This window comes from Lepidochelys kempii, chromosome 10 (genome assembly GCF_965140265.1).
Source record: "Lepidochelys kempii isolate rLepKem1 chromosome 10, rLepKem1.hap2, whole genome shotgun sequence".
NCBI classification, from domain to species: Eukaryota; Metazoa; Chordata; order Testudines; family Cheloniidae; genus Lepidochelys; species Lepidochelys kempii.
In genome coordinates this window covers 69,006,426-69,030,109 of record NC_133265.1, presented here as the reverse complement: position 1 = coordinate 69,030,109, position 23,684 = coordinate 69,006,426, and the positions used below count along the sequence as shown (strand labels likewise).

Sequence of the window (23,684 nt, the reverse complement as noted above, 5' to 3'; positions counted from 1 at the left end):
GCTTAAAATCTTTAAAATGCCGCATTGAAAGTTTAACGTGATTAGTTTCTGGATAACGAATACGCTTGTCTATATTGTTGGGCTTTTACATTCTGTTTTAGGAGGTACGAAGATATAAAGAGAGACCAAAACATTTGGATGCTAACAGCTGTTCCAGGAATCCTAAACTGTATCAAACACTGAGTTGTAAAAGCAAGTGAAATTTACATTCTAAGAGTGAAAATCAGTGACCAGAGAGCACCCTTCAGTGTTGCAGTTGTTTTTGCAACACTTACAAATGTTTGTAGGTGGGATGTCCACAAGGATTCCATGTTCAGAGCAGAAACTGCATCTTCCAGAGCACAATCATTCTTTTTTTTTCCTGAGTGGGGGAGAAAGGTGGAGGCCCAAATTCCACACATTGGAACCTCAAAGAATCAATTTTGTGGGGCTACTGTGACAAAGAAGCCAGATGTATTTTAACTCCTACTGCTTGAATAATTAAAACTTCATACTAATGAACACACTTTATCTAATTTGCATCTGAAAATTGCTTTAATAAACCAGTACATATTACAACATTTTGATATAGTTTTACTACACTTTTAAAGATGTAAGTGTAAGAAAATATCTTAAACTAGTGGCTCTCAACCTTTCCAGACTACTGTATCCCTTTAGGAGTCTGATTTATCCTGCGGACCCCAAATTTCATCTTACTTAAAAACTACTTGCTTACAAAATCAGACATAAAAATACATGTTACTGAAAAATTGCTTGCTTTCTCATTTTTACCACATAATTATAAAATAAATGAATTGGAATATAAATATTTTACTTGTATTTCAGTGTATAGTATATAGAGCAGAATAAACAAGTCATTGTATGAAATGTTCATTTGTACTGACGTCACTAGTGCTTTTTATGTAGCCTGTTGCAAAAACTAGGCAAATATCTAGATACGTTGATGTACCCCATGGAAGACCTGTACGTACCCCGGGGTATGCTTACCCCAGGTTGAGAACTACTGTCTTAAACCCCTGCTGCTTATTGCAGTGACTGTTAAGTGAGAAGTCAAATTTGCTTTGACTAATAAGCACCAGATTCTTGTTTGACTTCTCTGGGAGGCATCTCTCCAGTACAAATAGTTCTAATCCTTGTCTAAATCTGAGCTGTACAAGGCCATGTGGTGGAAGCGGTATTATTTAACATTTTACTACTATGACGCTATGCTGCAGAGTGTACTTTGCAGCTACAGAAGCCATCCCTGATTCTCTTGTTACTTGAGTGTTTGCTATTAAGTATTCCGTGCAACTTTCTCCAGAAAAAGGTTCCTCATTTGAGCTTAGAAGTCATATATAGTAGCATTGTCTTCTGAGACTGTCATGAAGTGCTTGTGATACTGATCTTCTGACAATGATGCATGCAAAAGTCTGAGAGGAAAAAATACCCCAAGTAGTTTCCTGCAGCCAGGGAAGGGAGAAGACGAGCAAGCTCCGTAAAGGCTTGTGCAGAGTTGAGCTCTGTGATCTGCTGCAGACTTTGGGTACATCTACACTGCAAAAAAAAAAAAAAAAATGGCACAGTGAGTCTCAGAGCCAGGTCAAGTGACTTGGACTTGGGGGCTCCCACTATGATGCTGAATTGGCCGTGTACACGCACGTTCTCACTCAGGCTCTGAGACCTGGCAAAGGGGGTGGGTCTCAGAGCTCAGGCTCCAGCCTCAACGAGAATGTCTACGTTGCTGTTTTTAGGCCTGTAGTATTGACCTGGGCTCGCTGCGGGGATGGTGGGAGGAGGGTTCACCACGTAGGCAGACCTTTTGCAGCTAGGATATAGCAGTGGAATTCATTCTATTCATTATGTTTTATCTTAACTTGATTGAAAGAGCTAACATTTAAAGAGAGGGTTTTAGGAAGACCGTCTGTAGCTAGTGAGACAGCTGCTTCTTAAAATCTATGATCTTCAAGCTTATAGTACTACAATTTTTTTGTGAAGTTGTCATCCTTAGTACACTTCTCAGAAAATTAAAATACGAATTCACTGAGGGGATATTTAGTAGTTTAAAAGCTCTTGCTCTTAAACTTGTGCATCGTTCTTCTATTGGAGTTTTTAAATATCTAATATTTATGATTAAAATTAATACTTCTAGAGGAGAAAAAGCTAAGGTTTTTAATTACTTTATTTACAGGATTGTGTAGCAGTGATTAGATTGAACGAGCCAAGTCAAACAGTTTAAAAAATAAATAAGTGTGTATGGGGGAAGGGGTGTTTAAAGCTTGACAGCAGAGATGTTGTACGGTATTTTTTTATTACTCTTCTACTGATCTGTTCATTGCTCTGACTGACTTCACTTAAAACAAGGGAAATAAACATTTGTGCATTTTCATTAATGTGTACAGCACATCTGTCTGCCTTCACTGTAGGAAACAATGTTTATATACACTTTTGGAGAATGGCGGTTGTATGTGTTTTATGTTGGGACCTCATGAGAATGTAGTCTCTGTAGATTTCCTAGATGCAGAGTGGTGTGGCTGAGAATACCAAGTAGGCTACTGTGCAGTTTAAATACTGCTTTACAAGTAGCTGAGTTGGCAATGGGATGCTGTCCAATTTTTTGCAAAATACAAATATTTTTTTCTTTAATGACAATTCTTCATCTGTATTCACAGACTATTAAGCTAGTTACCTGAATGCTGCAATGATGGGGATTTCCCAATTTTCTAAAATATATTAAAAACAGTAGCTAGCTAATAAGAGTGATATATAAAAAGACTTTTGTGTACATAACTGCACATAGCTGACATGCCTATTATGAAATCTTTACTCAGTAGCAGGCAGTCCATTGGGTTTTAAGACTTTAAACTAAATTAGTCAATATTTTGCTTATTTCACATTGCCATTAATTATTGGTATTCTTCACCTGGGGATGCAAATAAAAACTACAATTGTACATCTTATACTGACAGTCTCTCTTAAAGTCCTTATCTGTATTCCACATGGAAAAAGCTAAACCTGACTAGTCCATATTTAATGTTTTCCTGCCAGAATCTAATTTTAAAATCAAGTCTTAACTTTTTACTGTTTTAAGCTTGTACAGTCTGTTTTGAAGAGATACTGGGATGTAGAGAGACCAGAACGTTTGTTTAGCAATAGCTGTTACCTAGAATTCCACAGTACACCAAATGCTGAGCTTTTACACGCGTGAAATTCTTTGTTCCAGTTCACATTTAAATTTTTGAATGGAATTATCAGTATTTTCAAAATGTTGTATTTATTTGTAAATTGTCACATTGGCTTGCCTTTTTGTTTTTTTTACTCATTTTGAGTGACTGGATAGATGGTTTCACTTTTGTGTTGTCACTTTCACATCTAGATGTTTCACTTCTTTCACTTCCTCTGAGAGTATCAAAATCCTGACTCCCTTTAATTATTGTTCAACTTTATTTAACAAATCATAGAAATTAGAGGTGGGAAAAAGTTGTCTAGTCTAGTTGTTCTGTCAGTTCAAGATTGTTCACTACAATAGATCTTCTGATGTCTTATTTCAGATGTCCAAAGCGATGGAGTTCTCACTACTTGGGGAACTGTTCCACAGTGTAATAGATATCACTGTTAAGAAAACTTGCTAACAAGCAAGCCTTTTCCTAATTTCATCTCCTTATTTCTAGTCCTATCCCCTTGTACCACCCTAAATAGTTCCTTTCTTTCCTTGGTGTTCACACCCATCAAATATTTGTAGATTGAGATGTATTTACCTATTATGAAAAGAATAGTATGTTTAGTTCATTCTAGTACTTGACGGGGAAGCAACAAATAATTCTATATGTAAACTGTTGACTAAATATGGTATATTGGAGCTTAGAAAATAGAGTCGTGAGAACTACAGATACTGTAGTAGCTTAATCATTGTCCTTTCCTCCCACCCTACTCTCCCAAAAACAAAAAGTCCAATAGAAATACTATACTGCTAAAGGAAACTTGCATCTAAGCTGAATGTTTACTTTAAGGTCAAAATTTCCCCAAATTTAGGTGGTGAAAAATAAGCCTTTTCCAAGCCCAAGATGCACATAAATGTTTCCATGAAACAAATCCTGTCTATGTTTTTGTTGTTGTTGTTGTTGATTTGCCGTTAAATATGTCCCTTTCGTGTTTTCAATCCTCACATTGCAATATTGTGCTAGTGCATATGAGAACCTGGAAGTGAAAATGGCCGACCAAAAGTATAGTATAATTGTAACATAACCCTATTATTTTTTTCATGGTGCGAGCAGAAATGCAAAATGAAAACAGCCAATTTAAATAGAGAAAATTATATTTTAAAATTAATCTTAAAATGAATTAATCCTTTAAAATAATCTGTATTAACCTCTGAGGTCAATAACATAGATAAGAATGCTTTCTAAATGATTTTTCAGTCAAAGGGCCATAATGAATTAGGGAACTGAATGGCTCTAGGCTACACTGGTCACTAGTTCAAATTCAGATGTGGTGACTTAAGTTTCATCCTCTGTGGGAATGCATTGGTGGGCTCAGGTTGGTTCTGAGGTAGACAGATGTCCACATCCTAGCTGGTATGATGGGCACTAATAAGCCAAAGATTTGACCAGGCAGGAGAGTGGACAGACTTCTTGCCATTGAAGAGATTGGTAGCATGATGGCAATAAAAGGGGAGCTTGCACTGACCGTTATCTTTGCCTGTTTTGTGGATAAGTCAGTGGGGCATCAAGGGGGGGGGGGGCATCCATTTAAAAAAAATACAATATTCCTTAAATGTGTTTAGTAATTAATTCAACTTCGTTTTCTTTGGTACTACAAATGTAAAAACTAAAAGCCTGAGTAACTTCTTTTTCTTTTCCATCCCCCCGCCCAGCATTGACAAGATATCTAAAGTAACCTCTCCTGTGTTGGTAATTCATGGTACTGAAGATGAGGTAATAGATTTCTCCCATGGCCTGGCAATGTATGAGCGATGTCCACGAGCAGTGGAGCCCCTCTGGGTGGAAGGGGCTGGGCATAATGACATAGAGCTTTATGCACAATATCTAGAAAGACTAAAACAGTTCATATCTCATGAACTCCCCAACTCCTGAAGAAGCCTACTTGATTTTACCTCAGTTACTGTGAATGGAAGAAACTACCTGTTTTTTGCACATGCTTTAACTGGATAGCTGTAATAGCTTTATACTATGAAGAAATACCTGTCTTGAGGGTGTTCTAATCAAACATCTGATGAAACTTGTCTTTTATATCTGGAAATTATTCTACTAATGCACACAATATGGTCAACTACTGTAACTCCAATGATTTTTAGTTTCATTACTCTGGAGGACAAGGGGATACTAGCTGAATATGGGGACACTTTTAATCTAGTGCTGTATTAATATTCTAAAGTCAGTTTTCTCTACTGTCTGATCATTTATAATTCTGTCCTATGAGACTTTTTTTCAATGTTCTCAGTATTTGGAACACAACTGTTGTGAACTACAGCTTGTTCTTAACAATCGATTCATGGGTTCAGTCTAAGGGAGTACTTTCTTTGTAAATTTCTAGCTGTGGTAATGTAACTGGCAAGTTGTTGTGACGAGGTCTTTCCTCTTAGTGATCTTTATTTAACTTACTAATCTTCCCAAGTAAATTTATTTAAGATGTCCTACTCTTTCCTGGAAAAAAAAAAATTTACTACATGGGGCTAAATTCTGTAACAACCTCTCAGCCATCTGTATAAACATAACTGGAATATTCTTAAGGAAAAATTAACTGAATTGTTTTTGTTTAATAAAAATAAATGTGTAAATTCATTAATAGAAAACTCCTTTTAATATTCAGAGGGTCTGAATAAGAGCCATAACATTTCCTTCTGTAAAGCATTCCTGTAGACTTTTTAAAAGTACTGTACATATTTGAATTTACATTGTGCATAGATTCTTAATTGGTAATTTTAATTTAAGTCTAATTACAATAAACTGCAGAATTCTGGTTTGTATATGATTGAATACATTTTGTTAAAATATGTTTTTATCCCTATATTATTTTGCTATTAAAATTTTATAAGATTTCCAGGACAAAAAAATTAACATTTTATGTTTTTGATGAATTTATGTAACTAAATTTTCATTGAACTAATCTTTTTAGTTTAGAAGTAATTTGATTCTTTGACACTGGAATCACACAAAATATGCATCAGAAATGCAAGACACTTACAATTGTTACACTACTACCATAGGTCTAATTTTTTCCAAATTTAAAGGCCTTAAATGTACTGTAAGCCTCAGATTGTTGTAAACATTGATTGCGGTTGATTGCAGTTTGTGTACTGTTGCTAGAATGCAACACAGTGGTTGTAATGGAATAAAGGATGCATGGATTAGAGCATATTGAATCGTGAATCTCATTTGTACTGTCGTTTTCATACAAAAGCAGCAAACATGAGGTATGGAAAAATTATATTTTGGAAGGAGGAGAAAATACCAAATAATCTGGTGGCCTAACCTTGCATTTTAATGTTAAATATTTACAAAAAGGCACAAAATAATCCTAAAGAGCAAACCTGCCATTCTGCTCAATATTTTATGTAAACGGAATGTAAACTGGTGTTGTTTGGTAAGGATTCTTGACTTACTGTTTAAATATTGAAAATCATGGCTGGGAACAATGTTTGAAAATATGGTCATCGCGAGATCTTGTGACAAGGATGCAGTTAACTAACGTGAGCACAGCAAGTGTGCATGCTATCTCGGAGATTGATTTAGAGCGGTAGTGCCCTAGGAATTAAAGTAAAATTGAAATTTTCATGTTTATCCCTGAATCCTAGAAATTAAAGCTAGAAAAGGTCAGTTAGATCATCCAGTCCCTCTCGTCAGTCCAGGCTGGTTCTTTGCAATCGACCTTGTGCAGTCAGATTTTAAATAGCCCAAGCAATGGGGCTTCCAGCAGTTCGCTTGGTGACTATTCCACATGCTGTCAAGTGAGTTTTTGCTTCATTTTCATCTTAAATTACCCTTTTTGTTTCAGATGACTGAGCTTTGTAACTAAATGAGGTGTGTTTCGTGTCATCTTTTCATCATATCCCTTTTATACAATCCCTAAGAATTCCTTTCCATCTCCGAGGACAGCAGCTCCCATTATTAACATCTGTGGGAGTTGTTCTGACCCTGTGATGAAAGAGTGGGGCACCTGCTGTGCATACTCTGTTTGTAGATATAGGCCTATGCATTCAAAAGTGACGAGGGACTTTCAGTTTCTCCAGTTCTGAGTGTCCAACTTGAGACAATTTAGAGGCCTGGTTTTTCAGGAAATGCTTACCACTTTGTCACTTCTGAAAATTTAGGCCAGATTATCTCTTCCCCTCCCCTGCATAATGCAGTCACTTTTAAATATTGCTTAGACATGTTCCACTTAGCTCTTTTAATCTTTCCTTTATAAATCACTTCCCCTAGCTTCCTCAATCACTTGATACAGTAGTCATTGAATTTGGTCAAATTTGTCAGTATCTTAGTAGTGAGGTGCCCATAGCTGAATATAGTTCTCCAGATGTGGTCACATCAGCCCCATATAGGGTTGGAACTACTTACTATCTCTTTGCTGCTCCTTGAAATGATGTGTACCTATTCAGCCCAACCTTGCAATAGTATTTTTCACTGATATTTGCTATTGCATTGCAGACATGTCCTGGGTACCCTCACCACTAGATTTCTTTCAGCATGACTGTTTTCCAGATCTTTGTCTAACACTTCCTTCAGATTTTTTCCATTTACCCAAACTTTCTGCCAATTTTTAATATGTATAGGTCCCTTGATATTTCTCTGTTCTGGTCAATGTCAGTAACTCCTTACAATTCCATATAATCTGAATTTCATTAACATGTTTTAAACTTTCCCTGTCATCAATGAAAACATTAAATAATGATCCTTGCCATGACCCTCTATGATGTTGCCTTCTCCCTTCAATTCAATAAATTTACCCTCAAAGAATTTTCAGTGCATTCAACAATATTCCTATCCAAGCATGCTTGAATCAGTTCTGTGAGTTGTGTGATGCTATCAAACTCTTCGGTGAAAAAGCATATATAAAATATATTGACCTCTCTCTTCATTCCAGTAATTTTGTAATGATCATTCCCTGACTTTGGGCATTTGAATATTTCTAATTCATACATTTAAAAATCTCCCACCTGTTTAAAAAATTGATTTATGGGATGTCAGAACTAAATTTTAATTAAAAATCCATGACTGACTCATGGAACAGCTTAACCAAGCGCAAATCCAGGACACTCTATATTGAAAGAGAATAGTATTAGCATAGGACCTTTTTGTATCAAGAGGCGTAATGGAGTGAAACTATGGGAGAGGGGCTTTGAACTATTGTTTAAAATGCTCTGGGTTTGCAAAAAATATAATCAATGGGACTTTTGCTAAACTCCAGCTGACAAAACAAAAAATTTGTAATATAATTTTGTTCTTAAATTTAGATACGCCCTTACCATAGTGTAAGCATGTATTAGAGCTATCACGATGTCTCTGAAAATTAATTGCTGTCTATATGCTGTTTTGTAAACCGTGTTGCTGGAGTACTTAGACGGTCTTTTAGGGTGTAATGTTTCCTAACTTTTTTTTTCTTAGGTGTGTGTGTTGCTTCCATTTATTTTTCACTTGGGACAGCTGTGAAAGCTTTATGTAGTAGAAATTTTGGGGGTAGAAAGATGGCATGGAGCACGACTGTACATCTAAATTTTTTTTTCTTGACTTCTCAGTTACAGCTGGTATGGCAGCATTTGGGAATCTGATACACACTGTTTACATTTCTAATGTAGTCATTGTGGTTCTAATGTTGGTACCCTATCCCTTAATTTTCAGACTCTTCCCTGTATATCTGTTATGTTATACCCCTTCCACTGCTTAATTACCTACTGTGCTATAGGCTAATTACTTACCTTCTACTCTTAGGGAGATTGTTACTTTCTGCTGGAATTTGTCCAGGCCCTTCCCCTAAATCGGGGCAATCTTACATGGAGTACTGACTTGTTAGCCCCCTAAATAAGCACCAAACTCTGTTTTCAGATTAGTGCTTTGGATCTGCAACACTTTCTATTCCTTATTTTGGAGGTGGAGGTGTCTCTCTACCAGCCAGGTGTGGTGTGGGGGACTGGCCAGTCTCAGTGAGAACCTAACTCCTTCATTTTGGATTTCCCTTGAAGGCAGCTTTAGGAGCATCTTCCTTCCGCTGCTTCTTGCTGCCTCTTTTCTGAACAGCCGTAGCTTAGAAAATAACAGCTCGAGGCACCTTTGCTCTTGATCTACCTAGGCCCGGGGCTGGGGGAGGTCCTATGCTGCTGCCTGGCAACTCCACGTTCCCGAAGACTTTGGGGGGGGATGGGAATAGGACCTCCAGGGCCGGCCTGAAGTGCCTGGTGGTGCATCCTCTCTGCGCCTCGCTTCAGCCACTCTGCGCCGGCCCGCTGCATCAGGGCCGGCTCGGGGCGCAGCAGGGGCCCTGGCGGGGTGGGTGGCTTTCGGCAGGGGGTGAGTGGTTTGCATTGGCTACTGTGCCCCGTGCGCTCTGGACGCGTTGGCAGGGAAGGCGGCTGGGGGCGGAAGGGAGTCCCCGGGAGCCGGGCTGCCAGGTAAGAAGCGCAGAGCAGCGGCCGGGGGGAAACCAGGCAAGCACCGAGCTCGCCCCGGCTCCGTGCGCTCCCAGTCCTACCCTGGGCCGCGGCGGCAAGGAACCGGGCTGCTGCCCCCTGCAGCCCCGTCCCCCTAGGCGCCGCCGGGAGAGCGGAGCTAAGCGCAGCTGGGGCTGCGGGGCTGAGACGTGGCCTGGAGGTGCCAAGCGGACTGCAGGGGGCATCGTGCGCGCCCCAGCCCGGCGCCCGGCGCTGCGGAGAGCGCCTCCTCGAGCCAGGGGGCTTGGTGCAGAGCGGAGTGCCCGGCTGGGCGGAGGAGAGGAGCGAGGCTCAGCCACCCAAAGGCCCCGGGCAGTCCCGGGAGGCTGGTGGGTTGCGGGCCGGGCTGGTGCGTTGGGGGTCGTCGGAGCTCTCTGGTTCCCCCGCTCGGTGCTCGCTCGCAAACACCGCCCGGGCTTGTGCTGCGCGGAGTCCCGGCAGGGGGGAGCGGGGCTGCAGGGGAGGACAGCGGCTGTGCTGTGTGGGGGAGAGCGCGAACGGGTGGAGACCCATCTCCCCTTCGTTGCAGGTTTAAAATCCCAGGCCTCTGCGCCCCTCCCGCCTCCACGTCCCTTCATGCAGCAGCGCCTCCCATTAGCAGAACTGCCAGCTCGCCTGCCGCCATGGCTTCAAGGTCAGCCCCCCTGCAGCCGGAGAGCAGATCAGAGGGGCTGCGGGCATCTGAGCGTCGCCCGAAGAAGAAAGCTAGCAGCGGTGTGCGTCTCTCAGCACCCAGCCCCCGTGCCCTGGTACTTGCCAACCTGCTGCTGCTCCTGTCTCGTTGCCCAGGTTCTCAAGCGACAAGTTTAAACAGTTAGTAAAACGTTGTCTGGGGCTCCCGCAAGCGCTCCGCAGTGGGTTGGTTAATGTAGCATTTTGGTGCAGCTGACGCGTGAGGTTGGCTAGAGTGACATGAGGACCAGTAGTTTGCAGCTCAAATTACAAATGCCGTGGACGGTGCAGAAGCTTTCCAATGGGCAGTGCTAGCAGCAAAGCTGCTTGCTTTATCTGGCTTTCAAGCGGAGGCCTGCAAAAGTGCTGAATCAGCAGTTCTTGGGCATTTAAAACAAGAGAACCCAGAGTTCTGTCCATTTTGCCCCAGCATGTTGAGTACACGCTCCCATCTTTCCTGCTGTTTGGAAATTCTTCTGGACTTCCTCAGATCCACATTTCCCCTGCAATTCGGGGCCACCGGGGGTCCAAAATCAGCATCTAGATCAGAATGTTGTGGTTTGATTCCATACCACCTCCTTAACACATACTACTGTAGCCCCTGGGAGAAGGACCAATACATATAATACTATTATTTGATGTTTCTCTTGCTGGTATTGGCTTACATTTATCTCCTTTATTCTCTCCAGAATCTGAGTTGCATTTCTCCCTCCCCAGCCCAAAAGTGAGCACTAGCTGGGTTCAAGCGTGTACACACAGGCCATGTGCAAGTTTCCATTACACAGCTCTGCCCCTCGATGCGCCTCTGCCCCTCCACTTCCAGTCCTGGATCTCTGTTGAGTGGAGACAGCGAACCCTGTTGGTGCTTCTTCCCTTTTTGAGTTACAAGCAGGCCCCTAATAGGATCTTTAGTTTATCTTTCAGATGATTGCTGGTAATAATTATAATATAAAGATAAAGTCACAGTTGTAAATACTTTATCTTTAACTCCGATGCTTAGACACATGACATAGTGCAAGGTTCATTTGAAAAAGATAGCAGATATATGTATTGTTTAAAACAAAATATTGCTTATTATTAGTACATATAGTTAGGAAATGTTTTGAGTTTTCCATGGGGAAAAATGACTAACATTTTCTACCAACACTTTTTGGGTTTTCATTAAAAAAACTCCAAACCAGAAATATTTTAAGTTTACGAAGTGTGATGTCATGGCTGCAGAATGCAACCTATTTAGATAGTGTCCCAGAGGTTTTGATCCAAAGCCCATTAAAGTTAATGGGAGGCTTTCCATTTACATCTGTGAGTTTTGGATCAAGGCCATACTGGTTAGAACAGGAAGCTGGATTCAGGACTCATAGGGACTAACTGTCTAGTCATTTGATTTCAGGGGGAGCTGTGCACACAGTTAATAGGATAGTTAGGCCCCAGCTGAATTCTTTGTTCCTGGCTCTGTGACTGACTTTATCATCTAATCTTTGGCAAACCTCCCTGTACTTCAGTTTGCCCATCTGTAAAATGGGCATAGTAGTCATCTATGTCACAGGGGTGTAGTGAGCTTTAATTTAACAAAGTTTTTAAGTGCTTTGAGATCCTCCAGATGAAAGATTCTATAGAAATGCAAAGTATTGTTGTTTACTATTATGACATAATAATTCTGAGATAGTTATACATTCCCACCACCACCTAATAAAACAGTCATATCACAGCTATGGTGTAGTAAAGGGTTATTCAGCACAGCTATGAAATTATGGCCCTGGATATGCTTTTTTGAAGTTTAAAAAACCCAACAATTTTATAGAATTTTTACTAATAGGATTACTACATGCAAGTCAACCTTCTGATGATTGGCTGAGTTTAATGTTGCCATCCACCCATCCATCCAGCAATGAGCTGTTAACCATTATCTTCAAATCAAACACATTTGAAGCTTCTAAAACATGCAAGAGGACAGAACCATTTTGGTAAACATAAAACCCCTTAAAATCTTGTCATTTCCTTCAAAAGCATAACAGAAAGGAAACTGTGGATCAGGAAGGCTCCATGTTTATATCTTGATATTATTTAAAATCCTATTTCAAAGGCCTTTGGGGTGGCACAGCTGGTTGGTTTAGTTTTCTTATTCCTTTTAATTATTTCAGTGATCGTGTCTGAGATTTTCAGTCTGATAAGATGTATTATTTATTGTATAGGGGGAATTTAATTACATTTAATTGTTGTATTTATTATTGTTAGGGGGCTAGATTGAGCCTTTAGGCCCAGCCTGGAGTACAGGGTGGTATGTAACTTGCTCTGCCTCAGGAGCAAACCTGGAAAGTTTCAGGGAGTCATGATTCCTCAACTGTCTCTCTATTGCTCCAGGGAGAAAGTAGTGCACAGATTCTCAAAGGTATTTATGCTCCAAACTCCCACAGATTTCAATGGGAATTGGGCACCTAAATACCATTGAGGATCTGGACCTAAGTGATTGCAGCTCTTGAAAAGGTGAAACTGGATCCTTGCATCTGGCAAGTGGAGGATAGTGGGGTGGAGCCAGAATGCTGCCCACTTACGCACTGGGAAAACGTTCTGGAGCAGAGTTGGGCAAACTATGGCCCGCGGGCCACATCCAGCCCGCAGGACCCTCCTGTCCTGCCCCTGAGCTCCTGGCCCTGGAGGCTAGCCCCCAGCCGCTCCCCCACTAATCTCCCTCCCCCGCAGCCTCAGTATGCCACGCCACTGGCACAAGGCTCTGGGGGGCCGGGCAGCGCAGTTGCAGAGCCATGTTCTGACCCGGTGCTCCAGGCAGCGTGGTAAGGGGGCAGGGGGGGTTGGATAGAGGGCAGGGGAGCTTGGGGGTGTGGATAGGGGGGCAGTCAGGAATGAGAGTGGGGGTTGGATGGGGTGGCCGGGGACAATCAGGGGTGAGGGGTCCAGGGGTGGTCAGGGGACAGGGAACAGAGGGTGGTGGATGGGGCAGGAGTCCCGGGGGGGGGGGAGCCATCAGGGGACAGAGAACAGGGGGTTTGGATGGGGCAGAAGTCCCAGGGGAGCTGTCAGGGGGCGAGAAGTGGAGGGGTCAGATAGGAGGTGGGGGCCAGGCCACGCCACGCCTGGCTGTTTGGGGAGACACAGCCTCCCCTAACTGGCCCTCCATACAATTTTGGAAACCAGATGTGGCCCTCAGGCCAAAAAGTTTGCCCACCCCTGTTCTAGAGTGCAAGGGCGAACTCTACAGCAGGGGCCCTATCCAGCTCTCATTCAAGTCTGTGTAAAGATTCCCATTTACTTGAATGAGAGTTGAATCAGGCCCCAGATCTGGGCCCAAGAGCTGAGTAGGCTAAGCAGGGGGAGTGAAAGGGGCCTTTCCCCCCTCTCAGCCAAGTCAAAAAAAGGGCCAGTCTACCACAAAGCCACTCAATGCATGTGGGGGTTGGATGGGGCAGCAGGGGACAGTCAGGGGTGAGGGGTCCAGGGGTGGTCAGGGGACAGGGAACGGGGGGTGGTGGATGTGGGTCAAATTGTGGGTCTGTAGTAGATACCACGGTGTTTGCTTGCAGACATTATACAGAACGGAATGCATTGTCATGGTCACTAGTTCTTGTTTGTAAGTAAGATACTAATTTAGACCAGAAAATACCCAAAATGGGTTCTTAGATTACAATCTTTGACCAGAGTAAAGCACCAATAGCTAAAATACATGAGTCATCATTGAAGTCTGTTAATTTGGCTATTAAAACATACTGTAAGCCTAACAAAATACATTTATGGTGCAGTAAACCAAAATATATTCAGTAATACAGTGAAACATTCTTAAATGTATACTTTTATAAATCTGGTAGGAGGAAAAATGTTCCTCCCTCGTTATGCCTAATAGGTTTTTACTGTATTTATGATTATTTCAGAAAATAGCCTGAATCCCAACTGTTCTTTATGGGATATGGATTATGAAGGACTATTTCACAGTAAGAAAATTCTCCCTGGGACTCCTGGTTCATATAAACTCTCCAGCCTTCTTAGAAGTAATGCTCTTGTAAGTCATGAGGAAAGAAGAAGGTTGGTAACAAATCGGAACCTGACCCAGAAATCAAAAGAAGAGCAGGTATCCTGTGACATGCTCCTTAAGCTTTACAGATATGTTTTTATGGATGCCTTTGGACGTAAACATGCTTGGAGAATCTTTCGATTTCATAACTGTGATAAGGAAGTCAACCCACCCAAAATTCAGATCAACCCTCTCAAGCTGCTGCAATCCAAACGGAAGCCACTGTTGCTATACTGCGTGCTTAAGCTCCTCAGCGACATGGGAGTACTGGCTGAAGCCCAGCAATCCAAAGCCTTCTCGCTGCTAAAGAAGCAAATGCTTAAAAGAAGGAGACTGTTGTTTAAGTCGGAAGTGAAACAAAGCGGTAGGTATATAAGGAGAATGCACGTTTCCTGTGTTCTTGACATTTTCTGCTTGCATCTATGTTTACCAGCCTCATGTGACCAATGATGTTTAATTGTTTCACCAATGAGCTTAAGGATTCATGTTAGAATGGTGGCTTCTAAGTGCTGGTGCTTCCAACTTTTGCCATTGATTAGTACTTGGTTGCCCATCTTCCTCCCCTCTTTCCATTTACTCCCGCACCATAAGGCCAGATCCTGCAATGCTTACTCACCGGCTTCAGTGGGGTTAATGGCAGGGGTTATAGGATCAGCCCCTCAATGAAAGGCTTGACGTTCTGCCTCTGTTCTGGCACTGCTGCCCGCTTCTCATTCCCTTGTCTGACCTATAACCCACAGTGGAGCATGGGCTGCTGTAAACCAGCCTCCTGCAATCTGGCCTGCTGTGCTGATAGTTTGCTACAAGCAGACAGGATCGTGCAGAATCCAGTAGGAGAGGGTTATAGGAGTCTCACTGCGGCCCTGCAAAGCCTTGACCCAGTGTTCATCACTAAATGCCCAAACCTGCAAAGTGCATTGCGAAGCATCTCCTGCGAAATGCTGATCACCTGAATTTCCATATTGACTTTAGAGGGAGATGAAGGTGTTCAAAATCTAGTAGGAAGAGATCCTATTAAGGTAGGTAGGAGAAAGGAGAATTTGCTGGCTGCAGAGTAAGGGATGCTAGAAAGATTCTGGATGCAGAATGTAGAGGTCAATGGCTGACAGGTTAACTGGTACAGTTGCCTGGAAAGGTTGAGTACCATTCTGTTAGAAGACCACCTCTGAAAGTCAAGAACCATTAAAGGGAATGTTTTGGCTGTGCAGTGTCCAGCACAATACCTCCCCAATTCTGTTGCGGGTCTCAGAGTGCTACTTTAATACAAATAATTAACAATAATTTGTTGTATATTATACAAAGCATTTCTGGAGGAGGTTGTACTAAAGGTTTTAAGCCGTTAGAACAAATTTGAAATACTTTGATGTATTCTGATTTTCTCAAGACTGAACTGAATGTATTTGCCTACAGAGAGATGCAAGTAATATAACTTTTGTTGAGAAAACAAATATCAACACAGAATACTCAGTAGCATTTGCAGTTGGGAAGAGGCAAGTTTTATATTTAGTTATTGAAAATATGTTGTGTTTTAATGGTGGCGTATAAGTCGGAGCCTCATGTTATCCATTTTCAGGATAAAGTGTCACATTATATATGAATTCATATGAAACGGATTCCTGCTTTGATCCATTCCAGCCTAAACTGGCAGTCATAGCAAGTATAGTCGTTTAAGTGATCCTTGCAAGCAGTTAATTCAGTACAAATCCTGGAATAAGACTTACTCAGTATTGTTCATGAAAAGGACCCTTGAGAGATGATCTGAAAGATATTAGGACCTGAGTATGCTAATCATGTGCAAGGGTGACCCCTGTTGGTAGAATTTAAAACCAGATGTGGACAAATCTCAATTACCATCCCTATCTGGTAAACCAGTCTATTGGCTTTTCTGTAGCTTCTAATTATATATCTACGTAATTAAGAAATATTAAAAAAGAATCTCAAAACAACATAGAGATCAAAACACTAATTCTCTCTCTCTCTCCTCTCCCTCTCTCTCTGTATGTATGTGTGTCTATGTATATATGTAATGTGTATGCATAGATACATACACATATATCGCCCAAACTATTTACATAATTTATGCTAATATGTATCTGTAGTGTATGCATTTGAAAACAGTCCTGAGCATCCAGTTTTTATTTGAAGTAGACAGACTGGGTTGTGTTGTAGAAACAGGGACTGCTTTACGTAGGGTACTTTTGTTCAAACTATGCCATGGGAACTACTTAGTGAAAACTGACCCTGCTTTTCCTTCCACCCTCTGCACAGTATTAAGGAAACAGGATATCATTCACAGAGGGAGTTTACCAGGGAGGAAAGCACTTACACAGGAAGTACCATCCCTTTATTCCTGTGTGAATTTTGTGTCTACTGCCAGAAGAAAGTCAGGGTCATTGTGGGAACAAACTATTAGTCAAATTGTCTGTGTCATGAATCAGCTATTTTTTGTCATTCCCTTTAAATGAGACCTCACTAGATCCCAGTCAATCCAAATAAAATTTTCATGCAAAATATTACATTTATTGCAACATGTTGGGGCTTGAAATATTAAAGTTTCCTAATATCAGGGAGTCCATTAGGAAAGAGCGGCATGACCCATTTTGTTTTTGATTAGCCTAAAAAAAAAAAGTGTAACAGTAACAGCAAAATGAGGTCCTTTCGCTAGGAAAGGCTGATGAGACAGATGTGAGGATGTTCACATGGTTGGAAATGTTCTTGTGTTGAGAAAGCATCTTGAGTAGTTGAAGAGTATTGTGTAAACTTTAATTGGAGTTTATTTGAAAAAGAAAAATAATCCTGAAAATGAGGTTTGTCAAGGGTGAAATCAGCCCCATTTCACCTCTTCAGTGTCAGCTCTCGCATAGTAATACGCCTCAGCTCATTTTCCTAAATATGCCTGAAGTGGATTCTTAGAAAAGCATAGAGATGTTTCTAGTCTAATTTGTTCCACAGTTTTGCCCATATGCCAGTTAGGACCTTTTCAATGCTGGGAGAAAATTACCTCTAAATTGCTCACCTCAAGGCAACCTTTTCCTCAGGAATAGGATCAAATCACGATAGCTGTGCTTCTACTAACACCACAGAGAGAGAGGGAGAGAGAGAGAGAGAGGGGGCTTTTGGAAATTACTTAAATAATATAAGAATCTGGAGATCTCCGCAAGCATACGGATAAAGATTTAAAGGCTGAGCCTGCAGTTCTTCCTCTGGCAACAGTCCCACTGAAATCCTGTTGCATAGGACCGAAAGGCAAGTGCAGGCTGGGGGGGGGTCTCATTTAGTGATAACCCAAGCCTTGAATACATTTAGTTCCAGTATTGATGTATTAGCATAATACATACAGCTTGAATATAATTTCTCAACCTGTTATTTTTATTTTGGTCCAGTCTATTAACCTTTATTTTCCTCTAGAATGAACATTTTAGTTGAAGGTGAATAAGACAGTCGGGGATGCAACGGACATTTGGATAAATGCCTATGGAAAATAAGTTCTAGTTCTCTTATACCTGAAATTCTGCACATTTACAACAGGTGAACTCAGACTCCAGAGATCTACAAACAATTTAATTGGCCCTGACCCCTCCCTCAGAAGAAATCTTGCCCCAGAATAAAATTGAGGCAACAGATTGAAACAGTGTGACCGGATGATGGCACATGAATGTATCTCCCTTCCCTTGCTGTTTGTGATCAGCAGCACTTATGGCTTTGCACAGTGGGCTCCCCTTTAGCCTAGGCTCTGTGTGGTATCTGTGGCTGGTATATTTGCCTCCTCACTTCCAGCTGTCCCTCTCCTCTGGAGTGAGAGTTTTTAAATGGGTAGTGTGGGATTTGATGAGGGAATGAATCAGCTCAGTGGCCACAAATCTGTGCTTTAATATATTTATCCATCACCTGGCAGAATCTCTGGTCTTTCATGCTGCATTTAACAGCATAAGAAATACTGATAACTTTGATTCAGAAAAAAATTGGAATCTGAAATGGACTTTTTACTCCAGTCTAAAGACTACTGCAATCAATGGGAGCTGGAGCAGACCATTTAAGAGCAAGGGACCTGATCCAAAGCCCATTGGATCAGGCCCAAGACTTGTTGGAATACCCCCTGAAGGTACTTTTATAGCATTACAGTGACTGTTGTGGGACAGATGACCTCTCCATGGGTGTCTCAGCCTCAGAGCAGTGGTATCCTACCTCCTGTGATTTTCATGCATTCTTGTTCTCAGTCCTCCCCATCAGAGTTCTTTAAACAAATACTTGTTCCCAGCTGCCCTCCGGCTACACATCCCAGAGAAAAGGGTGAGGCTGATTTAATTAGACTGATTTTGCAAGATTGACAAATGAAGAGCTTTCTGTAAGCTCCAAAACTTTTCTCTCACCAACAGAAATTGGTCCAATAAAAGATATAACCTCACCACCTTGTCTCTCTAAATTATCCTTAGGCATCCAAATCTGGTCCTAGGCATTTCCAGCTACTTTGCCCACAACCTTTGCTTAGGGTAGAAAGGGGAACACACCTCACTCCTTAAGCGTGTAGTCTGGGGCACTGGGATTTCCCAGCCTGTGTGCCTGGCAACAGCTTTCCCTTTACTGCTCACCTCCTCTACCAATTTCCCAGCAGAAAGTTTAGCTCCCTGCCGAGGATCTGGGGCCCCAGATAGCTCATGCCCCCAGTAAGGGGAAGACTGTACTTTGCAAAGGACAGAGGCAGTCCAAGTCCCCCGTTCCCTCTGTTGATCTCCAGACCTGTGTGAACCTCACAGAAGGTAGCAGAGGCTGCAGCTGCAACCCGTAGGGGACAGTCTGAGGTTAACAGGGACTGTGCACCCCTCTCCCACTCCCCGGGATTTCAGGGATTTCCTTCCAGCCGCCTGACAGGTCCAGCCACGTGCGCGGCGAATGCCCGGCGCGCGCCCCCTCGAGGCCCCGGCGGGCCAGGCGGGGATGGATGCTCGCCGGCGGGAGCTCGGCTCGGCTCCTTGCATCTGGGCGCCAGCAGCTGGGGAGCCGCACGGCGGGTCCAGGAGGAGACGGCGTCACCGGGGTGGGCGGAGCCAGCGGCTCCGCGGCTGTAAACAGAGGGGGCAGCGCCGGAGGCCGGGAGATGGGCTATAAATAGGGAGGCTGGGGAGTGGAGAAGCAGCCCGGCGCTCAGGAGCAGCTTTCACCTTAGCGCCCGCGGGCTCTCCCTGGTCCGGTGCCGAGCCCCGCGCCTCCGAGGGGGGACTGCCCGCGCCTTAGAGCGGCGAAGGGAGCCCTGCCGAGCCGCTGTGGCTATAGCACCCGGGGATAGGTAAGCGGCTCGGAGCCCGTTGTTCCTCTGGCGGCTCTGCCCCGCGGCGGCCGGGCCGGAGCCGGGTTCGGGCCGGCGCCGGGTTTTGCCGGGGGACGTCGCTGTGTCTGCGCCGGAGCCCACGTGCCTGCGGGGCGGGGAAGCGTTTACCCAGCGCCGCTTTACTCCGCAGGTGGCTGCAGAGGCGCGCGCCCCGCCTTGGGGGGGGGGGGGGGCGGAGAGCGGGGCCCGGTGGGAATAAAAGGCTTTGAATGACGTGTCTCGGCGTGTGTGTGTCTCTCTCCGGGGCTCGGAGCGTCCATCGCCACGTGCGGGGCCATCCCGGCCGGCGTCCCCTTCGCCTGGGGGATGCTCGGTCCTGGGCAGCAGCAGCAGCTGCTGCTGCTGCTCCGGGCTCGGGCCGGCAAAGCCCCGCCGCGAGCCGGGCAGGGCTCCAGGACCGGCCGCTGTGGCGGATGGAGCCGCTGCTCTCCCGGGGCGCACGAGTCCGAGAGCGACCAAGGAGCCTCCGGGGGCGTCTCGCCAGTGCTGCGGCATCCTGCTGCCGAGGGCTCTGCTCCCGGCCCGCCTCCTCGCCTGGGCCCGGCCCCCTCGGGAACCGGAGCCCCCTGCGAGCTCCAGCGCAACAGGTGCGTATCCTCGGGGCTGGGAGCTGGGCTGCGGGCAGAGCGCGGCGGGCTGCACTGAACCGGCGTGTGCGCCTGTGTGTTGCAGGCCGGTGTCCCGAGCGCGCCCCGCACCTGGCTCCCTGGCGTCCCGGGCACAACAGCAGCCGCTCCGTGGTCATCGGCAGCGGGGCGGCCCTGAGGCTGGAGAGCTCCGCGACTCTCCACTCGCTGCGCATTCAGGACGGAGGTAAGGAGGCGCCTTCCCCCCGAGCCTGGCCGGCCGCTCAGAGCCCTGTCTGGGGGGAGAGCTGCAGCCGGGCATGGCCAGAGCCTGGGAAGGGAGCAGGCACCCCCAGGGAATCGCAGGGGCCTGACCCGCTGGGATGATCCCCTCCAGGAAGGGGGTGGGTCACTGGACGCTAAACCTGGGCGCCCCCCGGCTCGGAGCCTAACCCGAGGTCTCCCGTAGTCTGTATGTGGGGGGTGGGGATCAGAGCAATGTCCTGGCATGTCGGGGAGATCTGTAATGGTCCTGTCCGCTTGCAGCCTCCATGATCCTGTGTGCCACGCCGGGCCTGCCGGTGGCCAAAGGGGGCTTGCGCCCTACTAGCCAGGCTGCCCTGTGGCCAGGAAGGCGGGGCACGAGTCTCTGGCGTTACGTGCGAGTCTCCCCACTTCCCTTTCAGGGGTGCTGGTGTTTGCAGATCGGCAGCAGCCCATCGCCTTAAGGGCCCGCTACATCCTCATTCAGGATGGCGGGGCGTTGCACATTGGCTCCCAGCAGTGCCCCTACGGCTCCCGGGCCACCATCTCGCTGTACGGGAAGGCCAAGGAGGGGCCGGAGGTGGAGAGCTACGGAGAGAAATTCCTCGGGGTGGACAGAGGGGGGACCCTGGAGTTACACGGCAGAAAACCTCGCTCCTGGACGCTGCTGGACAAAACCTTGTACGCGGGCGGGCTCCGTTATGGATCCTACCAGTCCGAGAAGCGCTGGAGCAGCCGAGGCCTCAACATCCGGATCATTGATGCGGACACCGCCCAGGTGGTGGCCGCTGGTCGCTTTGACACGCACCTGCTGGCCGATGAGAGCAGGCGGCTGCGGGAGTTTCTGGCCACCCAAGCTCCGGGCAAGGTGGTGGCAGCCGCAGTAGGAGACTCGGCAGCGAAGAGTTTGACTCTGGAGACCCGACTCCTCCTCAAGGAGCTTCTTCATAGCAAACACATCCTGCATCTGGGGTACAGGTGAGACGGGGGGGGGGGTATTCGCGTGGGGATTTGCTCCAGTCCCGTGCAGAAATCCTGCACGAGCCCAAAACCTTCACTCCTCGCCCTCTGGGCAGAGAATATTTAATCTGCTGTAGCCTAGTCCACGTGCCCACATGGGATCACAACACAAGCTAAGCGCAAACTAGCCCCAGGTTTGCTGATTCTGCGGGCAGTCTGCACTAGTGTGTGACAGCCAAAGAGAGGGGGGACACCGGGCTAGAACTAACTTTTCTAGTGCCCGGATCAGGCTTTTCCAGTCCGGACAGACGCCGTGTTCATGTCCTTGTGGAGAGTGTATGTGTTCCAGGGCTGAGCTTTTATTATTGGACATGTGGCAGGAAGGCGTTGGAAACCTGTAGCACCACCATGGACAGCTCCTGGGCCTCTTTCCTAACAGCTGACAGCTGTCAGCTCCAGAGTGTAATAGTAACTCCCTATCATCTAAAGGGGTTTTCTAATTCAACATTACTTTTAAAAAGCATGATCATCAAACTATATATAAACTCATACCCATGTGCTTAGTGTACTAATAAGATCAAAGCAAGCAAACTTCTGTAAATAGAAACATTCATATTTTTCAAGCCACTAGTGTATAAAATTAAACCATCATTAAGGGAGCTGTATAAGAGACTATTATAGAATCCAGGCTTGCTTTATTTTAAGAATACTTTCTGTAACAGGGACTCTGCATACAAAGGATCTTTCAAGGTTGTAGGGTACAGGGTATATTTCTGTCAATATGATCAGACGCTTCTTGATCTTACTCAGGCAGCCCTGGGCTCTGGTTGGGATCCTTGGAGGTGGTCAGTTTTCAACAACAGAAGATACAAAACCGTATCCAGGGAATGGAACAACTGAGCTAGCAACAGCAGGAAGAGATTTTCAAACTTATGAAGGAATCCATTTTAGAGTCACTGCTTTCAGTGGATGGGAAAAAGGTGTAGTGTATTCTTTTTTTTCTTTTGCCATTAAAATCTGAACTAATTTAGACTAATATTATAGAACTTGGTCAGATGCATGGGGATCATAGACCAACATTGTCATGAAATAACAATTGGGGACAGTCTTTATGTCCCATAAAAGGATATAGACCTTGAATTCATTAAAATTGGTTGAGTAGGTACTCTTTGCAATTATCCAAAATGCACTGGTACACAACATAAAGAACTTCTGACTGTCTTAGTTTTTTTTTTCTCTTCTCCCTAGGGATTCCTCATAATGGATTTAGAGTGAAAGTGTCCAGAGGCATAATTCTTAACTTAGTGGATGAGGTTACAAGTTGGTTACCTGGTGATAGGATAGTCATTGCTAGCACTGACTATTCCATGCATCAAGCTGAAGAATTTAATCTCCTTCCTTGCCCTGAATGTAAAAGTAATCAAGTGAAGATTGATGGTATGAAATATGTTCTTAAGCTATTTCTGTGCAAAAATTTTCACTTTTTAACTCCTCTTTAGCTGAAGTTTGCAAAATTGGGGCCCAGTCCTGCAAATATTTTAGGCATATAAGTTTAAACAAAAGAGTGTTGCCCACTGAAGGCAATGAGACTACTCAACTGTGTTTGCTGGCTGGTTGCTCATTGATTTCAACAGAAGTGCTCAGCACTTGCAGAATCAGACCCTTCACAGTTGTGAAACACACAGGAAATTCATTATAAGTAAAATGACTGAATGAATCTTGTTAGAAACTTGTGTATGTGTTTAGAACTGTGTGGTGAATGAGGGTCATAAACTTAGTTACATTTAAATATTTTTTTTTCACAGGCAGCCCACTTTATCTTCATATTGGGGAAGTTGTAGATGGCATAGACATGAGGGCAGAAGTTGGTCTCCTGACTAGAAATATACTTATTCAAGGAGAAATGGAGGACTCTTGTTATGGACAAAATCAATGCCAGTTTTTCTCCTATGACACATTTGGAGGACAGATTAAAGTAAGTGGCTTGCGCGCGCTCTCTCTCTCTCTCTCTCTCTCTCAACTTCAGATATCTATTTACTATCCAACTTTATACATGAGTAATGTAAAATGACAGTTACATATTTTCCCCAGGTACAGCAAGTATGTATTTGTGTGTAATGAGAGAGAATACTACAAAGGTTATTGAGCTATTTGCAAAACTTGATCCACAATGAAATTACACCCTCTTGCTCACCTCTAATATAAAGGTTGAATATACACTTCTATCCTCCCCTG

At 44.3% G+C, this 23,684-nt stretch overlaps 2 protein-coding genes across 12 annotated transcripts in view; both read left to right on the top strand.

Moving 5' to 3' along the window:
- ABHD17C (abhydrolase domain containing 17C, depalmitoylase) overlaps positions 1–6,353 on the top strand; it is a 51,881-nt gene extending 45,528 nt beyond the window's left edge. For 2 of the 3 annotated variants that reach the window (XM_073304105.1, XM_073304104.1), the window contains one exon: positions 4,850–6,353. In XM_073304105.1, the coding sequence (XP_073160206.1) occupies positions 4,850–5,069 (220 nt within the window). In that variant the 3' untranslated portion in view covers positions 5,070–6,353. The other variant, XM_073304106.1, reaches the window with a different exon arrangement.
- Positions 6,354–9,354: 3,001 nt separating this feature from the next.
- Positions 9,355–23,684, top strand: part of LOC140895014 (cell surface hyaluronidase CEMIP2-like) — an 84,752-nt gene continuing 70,422 nt past the window's right edge. For 4 of the 9 annotated variants that reach the window (XM_073304100.1, XM_073304092.1, XM_073304091.1 and 1 more), the window contains exons 1-8: positions 9,504–9,598; positions 10,167–10,450; positions 14,194–14,697; positions 20,332–20,472; positions 20,912–21,467; positions 22,260–22,429; positions 22,698–22,886; positions 23,255–23,424. In XM_073304100.1, coding sequence (XP_073160201.1) covers positions 10,261–10,450; positions 14,194–14,697; positions 20,332–20,472; positions 20,912–21,467; positions 22,260–22,429; positions 22,698–22,886; positions 23,255–23,424 — 1,920 coding nt within the window. In that variant the 5' untranslated portion in view covers positions 9,504–9,598; positions 10,167–10,260. The other 5 variants (XM_073304097.1, XM_073304094.1, XM_073304096.1 and 2 more) reach the window with 5 other exon arrangements.